Source organism: Mycteria americana, chromosome 2 (assembly GCF_035582795.1).
Source record: "Mycteria americana isolate JAX WOST 10 ecotype Jacksonville Zoo and Gardens chromosome 2, USCA_MyAme_1.0, whole genome shotgun sequence".
NCBI classification, from domain to species: Eukaryota; Metazoa; Chordata; class Aves; order Ciconiiformes; family Ciconiidae; genus Mycteria; species Mycteria americana.
The window spans coordinates 143,097,168-143,111,413 of NC_134366.1; the positions used below are offsets into that span (position 1 = coordinate 143,097,168).

The 14,246-nt window shown below is 39.1% G+C and overlaps 1 protein-coding gene across 2 annotated transcripts in view; it reads right to left on the bottom strand.

The window, feature by feature from the left end:
- TPD52 (tumor protein D52) overlaps nucleotides 1–14,246 on the bottom strand; it is a 131,710-nt gene that overhangs the window by 56,192 nt on the left and 61,272 nt on the right. For both annotated transcript variants that reach the window (XM_075494856.1, XM_075494854.1), the window contains one exon: nucleotides 12,645–12,826. In XM_075494856.1, coding sequence (XP_075350971.1) covers nucleotides 12,645–12,826 — 182 coding nt within the window. The remainder of the gene's footprint in view (nucleotides 1–12,644; nucleotides 12,827–14,246) is intronic.

Consider the following 14,246-nt stretch of genomic DNA (forward strand, 5'->3'; position numbering starts at 1 on the left):
TTCTAAGAGTAACTTTTTTTTTCTTTTTAAATATATGGGTGTTTACTTACACTGCATTTCTTCCAGCACAACAGCAATACCTGCCTAGGATTTTAAATTTAACCTTGAAAATTTAAGAAAAATCAGGCAAGCAAATACAATAGCAGGGACTGCGTTATCAGACACTCCTTATGCAATAGGGGCAATACATAAAACCTACGTGTTGCTTTAGTTCTTCTATTGCCTCTGCTTCTTCCTCCAAAACATTTGATACAAAAATAAACTCAATTTCTATTCCCACCCTAGTTCCACACAAGTGCATGTGAAAACAGAGGTGGCAAGGACTGTGTTGTTTTTGTTAGCATATTAGCGAGCAGAAGAGAAAAGGAAAGGAAATTACTCTTAATAGACATGCAATAAAATGTTACTTATTTTTTTCCTCTAAACACCGTTTTTTCTTCTTGTTCAGATTTGCTGAGCTACCTAATAATAGCAGAGCAGCTGAATCCCCTATACAGCTCGGAAACACTTGGCCTTAAAAGGCTTACCTTGCTTTGTAGAAATTTACCTGCTTTTGTGCCCTGGTTGGATAACGGCATCTAAATAGGCTGACAAGGACTTACAGAAAGCGTCAGGGGAAGAAAAGCATCTGTCAAGGGTTCGGTGTGTAGGAGTAACAGAATTCATTTTATCAGTCTTTTGGGCCTATTCCAAGTGGCAGTCAACACCCACTCCTCCCTCTGACGAACCATCCCTCTGTACAGACAGTTGACTGTAAATACAAATGCGTGACTAAATCATCAATGGCCAGCGCCTTCAGTCAGGCAGACACATCTTCTATCAAGTTATCATCTTCGGATCACAGAACAGCAGAGGTTGGAAGACATCTCTGGAAGCCACCTGGTTCAACACTCCCCGCTCAAAGCAGGGTCCCCCAGGACCATCTCCAGACAGCTTTTAAGTATCTCCAAGGATGGAGACTCCACAGCCTCCCTGGGCAACCTGTGCCAGTGCTCGGTCACCCTCACAGTGCTTCTTGATGTTCAGAGGGAACCTCCTGTGTTCCAGTGTGTGGCCATTGCCTCTCGTGCTGCCGCTGGGCACCACTGAGAAGAGCCTGGCTCCGTCCTCTTTGCCCCCTCCCTTCAGGTATTTCTACACATTGATGAGATCCCTCCCTGAGCCTTCTCTTCTCCAGGCTGAACAGCCCCAGCCCTCCCAGCCTCTCCTCATAGGAGAGATGCTGCAGTCCCTTCATCACCTTAGGGGCCCTTCACTGGAGTGTCTCTTGAACTGGGGAGCCCAAACTGGACCCAGCACTCCAGGCCTGGCCTCACCAGGGCAAAGTGGAAGGGCAGGATCACCTCCCTCCACCTGCTGGCAATGCTTCGTCTAACGCAGCCCTGGACACCACTCACCGTCTTTGTCAGAAGGGCACACTGCTGGCTCACGTTCAATTCCGTGTCCACCAGGACCCCCTTGCCTTTTCTGCCAAGCTGCTTTCTAGCCAGTCAGCTCCAGCACATACTGGTGCCTGGGGTTGTTCCTCCCCAGGGGAAGGACTTTGCACTTCCCCTTGTTGAACTTCATGGGGTTCCCCTCAGCCCATTTCTCCAGCCTGTCGAGGTCCCTCTGGATGGCAGCACAACCACCCTGTGTAACAATTCCTCTGAGTTTTGTATTCCATGCAAACTTGCTGAGGGTACACTGTCCATCACTGAGGTCATTAATGAAGATGTTAAACAGGACTGGACCCAGTATTGGCCCCTGGGGTACACTGCTAGTTACTGGCCTCCCCCTTGAGTAATCTTAATATTATATAGCAGACTGAGAAGAATTATCAGTGAAATAATTCTGTATAACATCTCTAGCTTTGCTAATATTAACTTTATCATATCTTTCTGATATTTAGTGTCTTAAAGTCTTGGTTCTTGCAGTTACACTGTTACACAAGAAGCTCAATTGCCTTTTAAAAAAGTTGGTTTAATTAAAAATTCCTATTCTGCCAAGTTAAAAAAAAAAAGTGATTTGAACCCAAAGACTAAAGAACCCAGAACGAAATAAAACAAAAAATAAAAACAACTTTAATATCATGATTTGTGGGAGGCTTGACTCATGCCTTCTGAAGAGCTTGAGGTTGATATATTACCTGCAGTGTTTCCCTAGCTGTGTTAATTCCCTTCTCAGACTCGCTTACTGAAACTATTCCAGAGGGAAGAATAATTACCACTCCATGGTTATATGATAGCATTAATTTTCCTGAGTAAGATCTACGTTATATGAAGACTTATAATTCACATTTGGTCCAAACCATCATTAATTCAGTTTCTCAACCTAGAAACTAAATAGCTTCTGTCTTTGGGCAAGTCTACACCTTTCAGTGGATTGCCACGCGGAGCCCATGAGCTAGTTTGTCTAAAGCTGGCTCCCAAACTGAAAGCAAAGGCCACGTCAGTGCAGCACTGCAGCTCAACTCATTACACTACGAGGGTTTAGTGCACAGTTACACCCAACCTAATAAAGCAGTTATGCTGCTTTGGTAACCTGGACTGTTTTTTCAGCTAGCCGTTACCTCTGTTGCAGGAACAGGTCAAACTGACCAGACTTTAAGCCAGAAACATCTACACCTTGCTCTGCTGTGCAGTTTAGTAAAGTACAGTTCCCTGTATCCCTGAAAAGTACCAGATGCCTATATAACTGCCATGCCCCTATCTCATCCACTGTCAGCCGGAGTCAGTGAAACATGTTGGGGAGCATTAGGGTTTTCACTAAAAATCATAATCTGCATTTGGAATGGCTGAGATTCCTAGAGCCTTTTCTAGCTATTGAGGTAATTAATTATACTTTATTAGAAATATTTAAGTGAGAGAGGTCCTCCCTGCATGCAAACCACAAGGTTTTCTCCAAAGCATGGGGGGAAAAAAAAAAAAGAATTTCCAAATATGCTGCATACAGAGATTCAAGTCATTTTTTCTCATCAATTTCAAAATAAAATACTAGAAACAATTTTAATTCTTCTGCCAAGTCATGAGTTTATAATTTGAGTTTCTACAGTTCTTGACACCCAATACCTGAATTAGGGGAAAAGAGTTAACCTACCTCATCTTCTACAGACAACACTCAAGCCTTCCAATGCAGTAATAAGTTTCCCCAGCCTTTTTTTTCTATCGTGTATGTGTGCACGTCCACATATGAGAAAAGTGTGGGTTAACGAGTATTTACAGACTTTGACACTGCCAAAAAAGCTCCAGGCCACCTATGGACTGCTTTGTTCTCCCAAGATGTTTTATACAGCATATTCCATCTCCCATTTATCACAATGCCCTGGGAAGACAGAGCTGGCACTAAATTTTCACCAGTAAATGCCAGTAGTTTATTTTCACCAGTAGTTTTGTGCGGTTTTTCTCCTCCAAAGGCCATCAAATTTCATAACTCTCTGCTGCCTTAAAGTAATGACAGATGTGAAAACAAAGATGAAAAAGTGACTTGCAGGCTCGCATGCACTGCTGTGGCCATAATCCTAGGTCTCTGCTGTATACTCCGTACCGAATGCTGTGTAGGGTACCTCATTAATATGGATTAATTGTACTTTTAATAGCCAACACCTGTCCCATGGTATTATTACATTCGCTAAACTCTAAAGTATCTATCTGTGATGAAAAATTACTATACGTCCAAAAAAATGTTTACAGACTTTGGGCTCCAGGAACTCTGGAAGCACAGTCTTGTGTATTACAGAACCACACAAAGCCAACACCTCCATTTGTGGTTGAAAATAACCACTGAAGAACGATATACAGTGGGTGGCAAAAACAGTCACAATTGTAAAGTAACCAAGCAAATAATAAGCTATGTCCATAGGGGATAAAAATGCTATAATTTCTAAAATGCACGTTGCTATAAATAAGTTAGAGGTTATTTGCTGAAGTACACAGATTAAGTTTGCAATCACACAGCTATTCTGCATGCCTGTTTTAAAAAAAGACTGCTGAAATTGTTCGACAGCAGACAGAGCGGCACCGCATGCATTGTTTGGGCTCGGAGCAATGGCGAATTGCGCTATATGGAAGCTTTGTAGAAAAGGGAGTTCATGCCACCTCCTTGAATTTAGCCCTCTTCAATATAAACAATAAGGCTTCCTTTTTAAGTTGCAGTGTTGGTATGTGGGAACAGGACAACAAGATCAGCCCAGCTTACCATTTCTCCCTGGAATTTGGGCAAAGTTTGAGACCAAAGGCTGACCAGCGTGCCAAAACCCAAGTTTGCTGATGACTAGTGCAAACCACCTTGGTCCTCAGAGAATTTCAACATGACATTCTGGTAATTTTAATCACAGAAGGAGACTGGTTTTCACAGTGTGGAGACCAGCTGTCTGGTTATGTTTTCCATAAAAGATACAAACTGGAAGAGATTCAGTAAAGTGTGTGTGCGCACACTTCATTTTATACTTCAGCAAATTTGACCAGGCCATAATTATTCAACAATTCAAAAATAATATGGTCTAAGTTCATCTTTCAAAATGCAGAGGAATTTTGCCCTCCAATACCTGATAGGTGCTTACTTGATAGGTAGGACAACTTGGAAGCTAAGGAGGGTAAGGAAGGAGCGGGGAAGTACAAAGATTGCCTTGATTTCAGATAGCTATTCACTATTACAAACATATCAGTCAGCGACATGGCACTGATGGATGTAAACCATTTGAAGTTATAGGCACAAAGGAAATCATTGTCATATAAACCTACCAAATCCCCCAGGTTTCTTACTTATGCCACTACTTTTTTTTTTTTTTTGATAGGCAAGAAATACTTTCCAAACAAAACAAACAAACAAAAAAAATCAGAGCTGATGATGAAAGAATAGAGCATATTTTGTGCGACAGGCCATGTAAATGTTCATGTTGACTAAATAAGATTATGTTAATAGGTATTTTAGTAAGTTATGTAATTTCTGCTTTAATTACGTATAACTGAGCAAAAATTATTCATAAAACTTTCCAAAAGCATTATTAGAAGGAACATATCATATACTGCTGCAATACAGCCACCTATAAAACAGAGTGACTGCTTAAAAACACACAACAAAACCGCAAATTCTGATGGTTCAGTGGGAAAACCTTGGTAAAAAGGTGAGCAATAACATGTAAGCTAAAAAGGCTTACTAGCTTATATAATACTGAATAGATATAATAATATATAATTAATTATAAATGTAAATACATTGTATTTATATTTGAAATACATATTAGCAATCAATATTGGAAAAAAGAATACAGAGAAAAAGCCTGGAAGGGGTACAAACAGTTAACAACAGAGCACATGAACGAGGCTATGGCAGCAAAAGATGATGGAAGAAGGACAATGTATTCCCTGTAATAGACTGGTTACACGTTTTCTCCATCTTCTTGTAAGTTTTTCTACAGTGTGGTTACTACTAGAAAGGCTTGTGAGAAAAAGACTGACCTGTTGGGAATGAAAACTACAACAGAAGAAGGGAAGCAGCGAAGGAGGAAACCACCGATTTAATGCCAAGGAGCTAAGAACAACAGTTTGAACACATAAATATGAGAAAATGCTGCTAGTGTAGTTACTGTGTTCATTCTCCTCACTTACCAAACGCAGAAGTTAAAAAAATTTTCCTCAGCAGACCTTGAGCGTTTTCTAAGCAAGACTACACCATGGGAATCAAAAGCCATTTTGCACACCAACCCAGCATGGTGTGCATTTTATTAGTACCTTCAATGTGCATTAATAATTAAAAAAAATTACTAAGTTTCTGTAGGTTTTCAGTCTCTTTCATATGACCTGTTTTTTCTTCATCTGCATGAGTTTGAAAATTGTACTTGCAAAAGCATCATTTATTGTATCACTTGTACTGCTGGTTAGCAATTTCCTTCTTTCCCCTCGAGAATTACACATTACAGATAGATGCTATTTTGCTGGCAACAAATAGTAAAAAGGAAGTAGAACACTGTAAAAACAAACACATAAAACTAAAATCAGCATTACTGCAGCAAGAAATGTTTCCTTTACATATCACATTAATTACCTTTTTTTTTTTTAGCAGTAATAGTTCCATCACCATTCAAAGTTTGACGTGAAAGCTGTAGGATGCGCTGGGCTGCCAGAACAGCACCACTCCAGTCAGCAGCAGTACAGGACAGGGAAGAAATACATACTCTAAGGAAAACGTCATTAAGTCTCTCCACTGCCACCAGATCTGTATCCTACTGGTGACCCATACTGCTACTCAAAGACTTTGCTCCCAGTTAAGTCACAGACACCAGGCTAAGTGTGAATTTGATGCTTGTGATTCCTCTGGCAATGCAAGAGCAAAGGCCCCGGGGAAGGGAGTAGGGTGTTGGGTCTCTCTATCGGGCCAGCCTCCTGCCAGTTGTCTGGTCTTTATCTAGTTTTCAAGGAAAGAGTTAGAAAGGTTATGTCTTTAACATTGTCTCTCTAAACCTTTCCATAGTAATCTTGCACCATTACATTCCCAACAGTTGGGGAAACTAGGGTTCAGCAAGCAAAGGGTGAATTTACCACACACTGACATCTTCCCTTGTGCAAGTATCTTTGCCGCACACTGAGATGGAGGTAGCTTACTCAGTGCTTTGTTTGAGGTAGCTCATTCTGGTTGAAAGATGCACTAATTGTTCAAGAAGCATATTCACATGGCATCAAAATGGAGTAGTTAACTCCAAACTCAGCCTCCAGCACAACATGCAGTGACTTTGTTTAATACACAAACTGGAACTAAACCAAATAGTGTCTTATGGAAATCTTCCCCCCTGCAGAGCATCTCTCTCCATGCACCTCTTTTTTTTTTCCCCCAGAAATTTATTTTTTTAATCTTACAAGATCTTTTAAATAGTTTCACCTATCACTATTAATTTAAATTTAAGATCATGTTAATAAAATGGATGTGCTAGAAAACAGCCAGCCTTATTCACATTACCTAGTCTAAAAAGATACATTATTTCTAATTGGATTCCATTCTGCCCTTATCTATAAAATATTTTAAAAATAGAACAAAAAGAGAAGAATTTAAAATGTTTCCCAAATAAAATCCACCCTGGCAACCATTCAAACAGCGTAAATATTTTGATACAATTTACAGAAACAGCATTAGGTAATGTTTTATGATGCTCATTAAGCTGTCATGTTCTAAATCACAACCGTCATCAAATGATTTCTTCCCTTCTCCACTATTTAAGTTTGGCAAATATGCACTGTATAAAAGGTGTCAAGTAAAATTGCCACAGGATATACTGGAAATCCCTGCACCAGCTGCATACTCAAATATAAAGGAAGTGCCTTTCTGATCCTACAACCTGATAATACTGGAGTTGCTGGAGGGTTACAGCAGTCTTTGAAAATAAAGCTTCATTACACTGGCATGGAGAGGTGCAGTTTAATCCTCTTTGGAAGCTGGTCCCGCAATCCTGCATTTTAGAAAATTGCTGAAAGCCATTGTGCTTTTGATGGGAATTGGTCATTAACAGTACAGGTGCAGACCATGAGAGAGGCAGTGTCAGCACAACCCCTTCCCACATTTTCTGGTTCTTAGGAATTCCATCTGATAATGGCAGAAGCAGGTTGTAACAGCACCTTTTTGCCATGGATTAAGTTGTTGCTCGTTTGGAGATCTAAGACAGACACTTTCCTCTTTAGGACTTCATTTCCTCTTCATGTTAAGGGAAAGAAAATAAAAACCAAAACACACTACTTTCTTCCTATAGCTGAAAAGTTACTTGACCCTCACTTTCCTACAGACCCTTTCTCATTGGTATAAACTCTGGATGGTTTACAGAATTGTTGTATGTTGTTGGCCTAAAACACAAATTTAATATAGCATTTAAGTCAAAGCGTACTAAGAAACATGTTTTTACTAATTACACTATATATTAAATAAGTACAGCACACATTAAATAAGACCTTGAAATCATAAGGGTAATAAATACTCCTGTCACATTGAATAAATCCCAAATAACAAAACGCTGTTGATATTTATAACTAAATACATCCTTGCCTGACCCCAGTGAGATTTTACCAAGAATATCTTTGGTCTCTAACTAAGCTGATGCATGCTTCCAATCTCAATACCATCAATGCTAAATAATGAAATATATTTTTTGCAATCCTATGAAACAGCTTTCCCAAAGAGGATAGGAGGAAGGAAAACAATCAGCAAAAACCAAAAGAAAACAGCCAGCAGGTTCTTCAAATGTTTATTCAATTTAAATTTTCTATCATTACTGTTCTAAGGTTTCTTTTACTTAGTAGTTTGTGGTGTTTTGTTTTGTTTGGTTTTGAGTTTTTGTTGTTTTGGGGTTTTTTTATTTTTTTAAAGGTTGACGTTTACTTTAGAAGAACTGATGGAAAAAATGTGTTTACGTAGCTACTTCAAATCTTCCAAGTGAGGGACACCTTTTTTTGTAGTTGCTCTTTTACCCAAGACAGTCTTGAGGGCAGAATCCTTTCTTATGGCCACATGGTGGTAGCACTTGGTGCCACTTGGTAGCACTTGGTGCCACATGGTGGTCTTTCACTTGGACATCCCAAGAAATCACAACTGTTAGGATCAGGACTGAGCAGTTTAAGAAAACAAGCTTTACAGACAAGAACCTCTTGTAGGACTTTTCTTTCTTTTCAAGTAACTTCTAGCACTTTCAAAGAGCAAAGGACATTATATAAGAAAAAGAAAATTGTATTATAGTATCATGAAAATAGTTGAGTTCTGGTGAGAAAAAAGCCAAATGACCAAGGAAATATCAAAAGCACATGTCCTCATGGAGACACCTCCTCACATAAATGGCAAGAGAGACGTTTTTTTCCTTCAAAGATGCTAAACTAGTATTTTGGAGGAGTTGCCAAATATCTGAAAAGACAACACAGTAAAACCAGAGATCAGCATCAGAATACAGGTACTCGAAGAGCCATGCTCTCAAGATTGACTTCATAAAAATAGTATCATGAATTTCCATATCTGAAGATTAAATCCGATTCTTCTGTCCTGAACTGATGGCCTTCAAGAAATAATCTGTTATCTGTAAATTAAAATGCCCATTCTTCTCCTTGGCACAAACAATAAACATTTTGCAAACAAAACAGTAAACAGTTCTAGTGATTACATGCACATACAATATGGTGATAAAGTCACTTTTGTCAGCAAGTGAATTAACAGAAATAACAGTAACAAAGTCTTACTGCAGGCACCAGTATAAGCTGGTACAAATCGAAATACACATTGCAAATTCTACCCAGTTACTTTCAAGCTTCGGTAGAAGATACTCTAGCACTAGTCTGACCTTTATTCTGGTGATCAAAAGCAGTTATTGCCTTCCAAAGAGAAGTCAGTGTCCATCAAAAGACTCTAAGGCTTCACACTTACTAAGAGGCCAGCGTATGAAAAGATTATATTTGTTTTGATAAGGCAAACTTTACTCTGTAAATCAATGAGCTGCTGTCTTTACCATGTAAGCAGATCAAAGCAATTGTACAAGCAAAGGCATAAGTCTTCCCACCACTTTTTAGTAAGCAGGGAGATCCAAACTCAGCAGCACCTGAATGCTATTGATGACATACACAGCTAGCTAAGATAGCAGTTTTCCATGTTTATTTTTGATTCCACCAGTACTTTGCAAATTTTGTGTTACAAATCCCAGTTAAAAATGAGCTGGTACAACTATGTTATATGACACAGCACCTTATGACAAGCTACAACCTAAACAACAGAACAAAGGTTTGCCTGTGACTGCAATTTTTTGTAAATCCAGGTAAATTTTAGAAATCTCAATTCCAGAAACACAATAAACTGGAAAAAGGTGGCAAGATTTATTTAAATTATTTCTTTTCTTATACAAATATTTTTCTTTAGAGTATTAGGTCCATATACCATTTAAACACTTAAGAAGTCAGAGACAAATTCAGGCTCCTGGGCTGAACTGAGGAGAAAGGGGATTTGAATCAGTCACCTACATCTCAAACGAATGCTCTAAGTCCATTAGATATAGATCATCAACACTACTACTTCCACTGCCACTACATCCTCAATGTTGTAAATGCTGTCTGTATCATTTTGTGAAGTACTGCCTTTAGTTGCAAATTTTATTTCATTAAAAATGCCCAGGCTGTTAATTTCCCTCTCTCTACTCCCACTCAAAAGCAGTGAGAGGGAATTATAAACAAGTCTTATGTGGATCTGCTTGTTTTTATCATTATAACAGGCAGCCAAATATATAACTGGTCTAGATCCTCTCAGCCCCAGGCTTACGCTCCCAGCATTCAATGGACAACTGACTCACTCTGAAGCATCTGCTCCAACAATAGTTTCCTTGGGCCTCATTTCCCACTGTACCACCACAACGTGCACCAGAAGAAAAGACATACAGCATTAGGAAAAAGATGAGAGCAGGGAAGGAGTAGACAGACACTTGTGGGCCTGTGAGGTTTTTTTAGGAAGATGTATTTCATTACTTTCCCCCAATTCGTCTTGCTGCTCAAGTACTGCAAAGCACCATGATAAAATGAGATATTAACACCACACAAGGAAACGGCGAGTGGTGGGCTCAGAATTCACAAGGTGAATGAATTGTAGTTAGGGATTTGAAGACAACGCACAAAGTTGCCCGCTCCCCAAATCGGCAGGAAGCACGCAAGCAAACATGGTACAAGGTAAAGGGGGCTGCACTGCAAGCAAGGAAGGGGCATGAATGCATGGAGCCTTGCTATGAACCATGCAAGGAGACAGTGGAGAGCTAGGGGTCAGAATCAAGACAGGAGATCACCAAAGACAGTGTCACAGTGGATGTCTGCTATGGGCTGTCTGATCAGGAAAAGGGAGTTGGATGAAGCCTCATTCAAACAACCAGAGCCACCTCATGAGTGCAGACCTTGACAGGGGACTTCAAATGTCCTGATGTCTGCTCAAGCAGAAACAAACATGGAGGGGAGCAAGCAATCCAGAGCAAGTGCCCTGGTGACATTTTTTTGCCAGAGCTGCCAGACAGCCCGACTAGGGCAGGTCTTCTGCTGGACACGTTACTCATGGGCAGGAAAGAACTGTTTGGGAACGTGGTAGCTGATGGCAGCCTCAGCTGCAGTGACCACCAGTGACAGAGCTTAAACCCTGAAGGAAAGTGAGAAAGGCAAGCGGCAGAAGAGAGATCTGGGCTTCAGGACAGTAGACTGGTTTATTCAGGGTAGACAAGAAGCTGTCCTGACGTGAAAAGGTGCCCAGAAGAGGCCATTGATCTATAAGGACAAACTCCGCAATGCTCTAGAAGAGCCTCCCCCAATGTGCAAAAGTCAAGCGGGCCTGGCAGAAGGCTAGTTCAGCTGAACAGGGAGCTTTGGTCTGAACTCTACCACAAAAACAAAATGAATGGTCATAGATTCAGAGGAATATAGAAATGCTCCTCAGGCATGCAAGAATGGGATTGGGAAAGGCAAAGCTCATCTCAATTTAGAATTAGCAAGAGACACAGAGCAACAAGGGCTTTACCGCTGCAGCAGTAGCAAAAACACTAAGAAAAATCTTTGCCTGCTGCCAAATGTGACTGGCACAAAGGACTCAGTTTATCCTGGGCCATCAAGCACATTTACTTTGAAAGTCATAGACCTGTCAAAAAACGGAAGTTTAGTACACAAATGCTCTGATAAAATACTATCACAAACTGGCACACAAACGTGTGATTATTTCTGTTAAATCTTTAAAAAAAATCAACTATTTCAGAACTGTTTATCACAGGAATCATATTTAACAGTTTAGACACAGTGACCTTGCAGATTAACAAAGATGCTTCTCCTCTCTCAAGGAAAAAAAGAGGGAAAAGAGATGGCCTAAAATATCTTGATGTTATGAATTCAAAAACATGGTATTTTGCCTACATATTAAGTGTTAAAGCAACCTGGAGACAAATTAAATACACAAGATATTTTTGAATAATACATAATCATAAGGTGCTAAAGACAGTTTAGAAAGCTTATAAATGCTATTTCCACTAGAATTTGTTTCTTGCTTATCTTTTAGCTCTTGAACTACTGCAGTCCCCAGCACAACTGTTCTAGTTCCACCACAGTTGTTCTAATTCAGGACACAGTGAAACGTGCCACCAGAATCTGTATAAATTCTTCTTCTACAATATGGAATATTTGACCACATTAGCACTGATCATCTATTACGAACTGTATTATCACAACGTGTAAACTCCCTAGTACATCACCTCATGTATATATATTTAGCATAGATAGTTCCTGCCTAAGGAGGCTTACAATTTACATGGGATTGAAGTTCCACATTCACAAAACTCCCAAGTATTTCAATAAATAGCACTTGTTTTAGCAACACAGATGATAACGACTTCCCCTTTCCTCAGTGCCAAAACACCCAGTAACTTCATTTGGTCATCATAGGCTGGAACAATGTAGATGGCAATAATGCAAACTCGCAAAGGAATCTGCATTCAAGACAATGACGTCTGAGCTATGCAGGTCTGTTTGTGATCATACTTGCATTCTGCACAGTATGGTAACTTCCACAGTTTAAACCACAAAATTCATACGAACTACCCAAGCTCAGTCCAGAAGATGGTCAAGTCCCCGTAACTACGCATTTCAGTATGCTGTTCACATATGTCAATCGCTCACCGCAAGTTTATTACTTACTTTCCATCTGCTTCTGGTCTTTTGCACACACAGTGAAACTTGCCACCAAAATCTATATAAAGATCATCTTCTACAACATGGAATATTCGACCAATGGCAATTTTATCTTTGGCAGGTCCCATCTGAATTAAAGGAGAGCGTCTCAACATGGATGCAAAGGATTCCGATTTCTCTGAAGGAACCTACGGATAAATAAAAAAAAAATTTCACAAAACATACTATCTGAAAGAGGAATTAAATTAAACTTGTAGCATACAAAAAGGCTTTATCCACTGAATTACAAGTAAAGATTTCACATGTCCAGCACATTAGTAAGACTTCTAAGGAGGCATCTGGTACATTTCTCCAACCCCAAACATTTTGGACATTAAAGATAAAGCTGTCATTAATTTAATCACACAAAAACATAACACTTTGCATCTCCTGAAAACATCTGCCAGTTCTGCTATTGGTTAGGTAAGTTGATTTAAAAATGCATTCCCAATATTAGGACATACTCGTGCAAAGAACATCTCTCATCTCTTTGCTATCTCCTCAGTGAAAACCAAAACAGAATTAGTACCTTGCAGCTATTCATGCAACTATTTAATAATGAATAATACTTAAATCTTTATTTTAAAGAACAAAACCATTTTGCCAAAGCAGTGAAAATAGAAAGCATGCACAGGACTGATCTAACACATTAAAAAAAATTTGAACCATCATTTATCTCATTTTTCACTCTAAAATATCAAAGTAAATATTTTAATTCATTAACTAAATAAACAAAATGCCAGTTTCTTCTCATAGAGCTTTGTGAAAATAGGAAAACATAAGTCCTCCTGCTCTTCTTCATGGAGACATCTCTGTGCTGTGATCTGAGAAAGCTGACTATCACAGGCTTCCCATCATATGCTAGGTGAAAATACCCAGCTATATCAAAGTGAAACTCATTCTCACATATGCTTTCTCTGATATACTAAATTTGACCACTTTTTAAAGGTTACCTTTATTTAAAGGTAACCTTTAAATTTAAAGGTTACCAAAATACTAATTGTATTTTGAAAAACAATTAGTAAGAAAAGCCTTCTTACCAGTAACTAATGAAAGGGGAAATGCATTTTTGGAAGCAATATGTACCTGAAATCTGAAAGTGAATCTAAGTAAATCATTTTATAGATGGATAAACAGATTCACAAAAAAAGAGCCTATTAATTTTCCCCCACATTTAGGGGTAATTAACTGATATAATAATTACTTCATGCAAGATTTCAGACTATTTTCAAGCCAGCAGAAGAACTAAACAGAACAAAATAATCAATTAATTAAAGGTTTAGAGATCTGTTGGCTTCAACGACACACTTTCCCATTGACTACTTCAACTGGATGCTGAAAATCCATCTATATTTTGTATGAACAGAGAAAAATGCCATCATTTTCCACTTGTACATTTGGAAACTTTTATTCTTGGGGAAGTCAAAACACGAGACAGTTTGGAATTCCAGCTCTGCTGAAAGGAACAAACAGCGTGGGTTGTTCTGACATGACACAGCCTCAGGAATTATAAGCTAGAGATCTGACACCTGGTAAATTTGCTGCTTCAGAAACAGGAACTGTTAAACG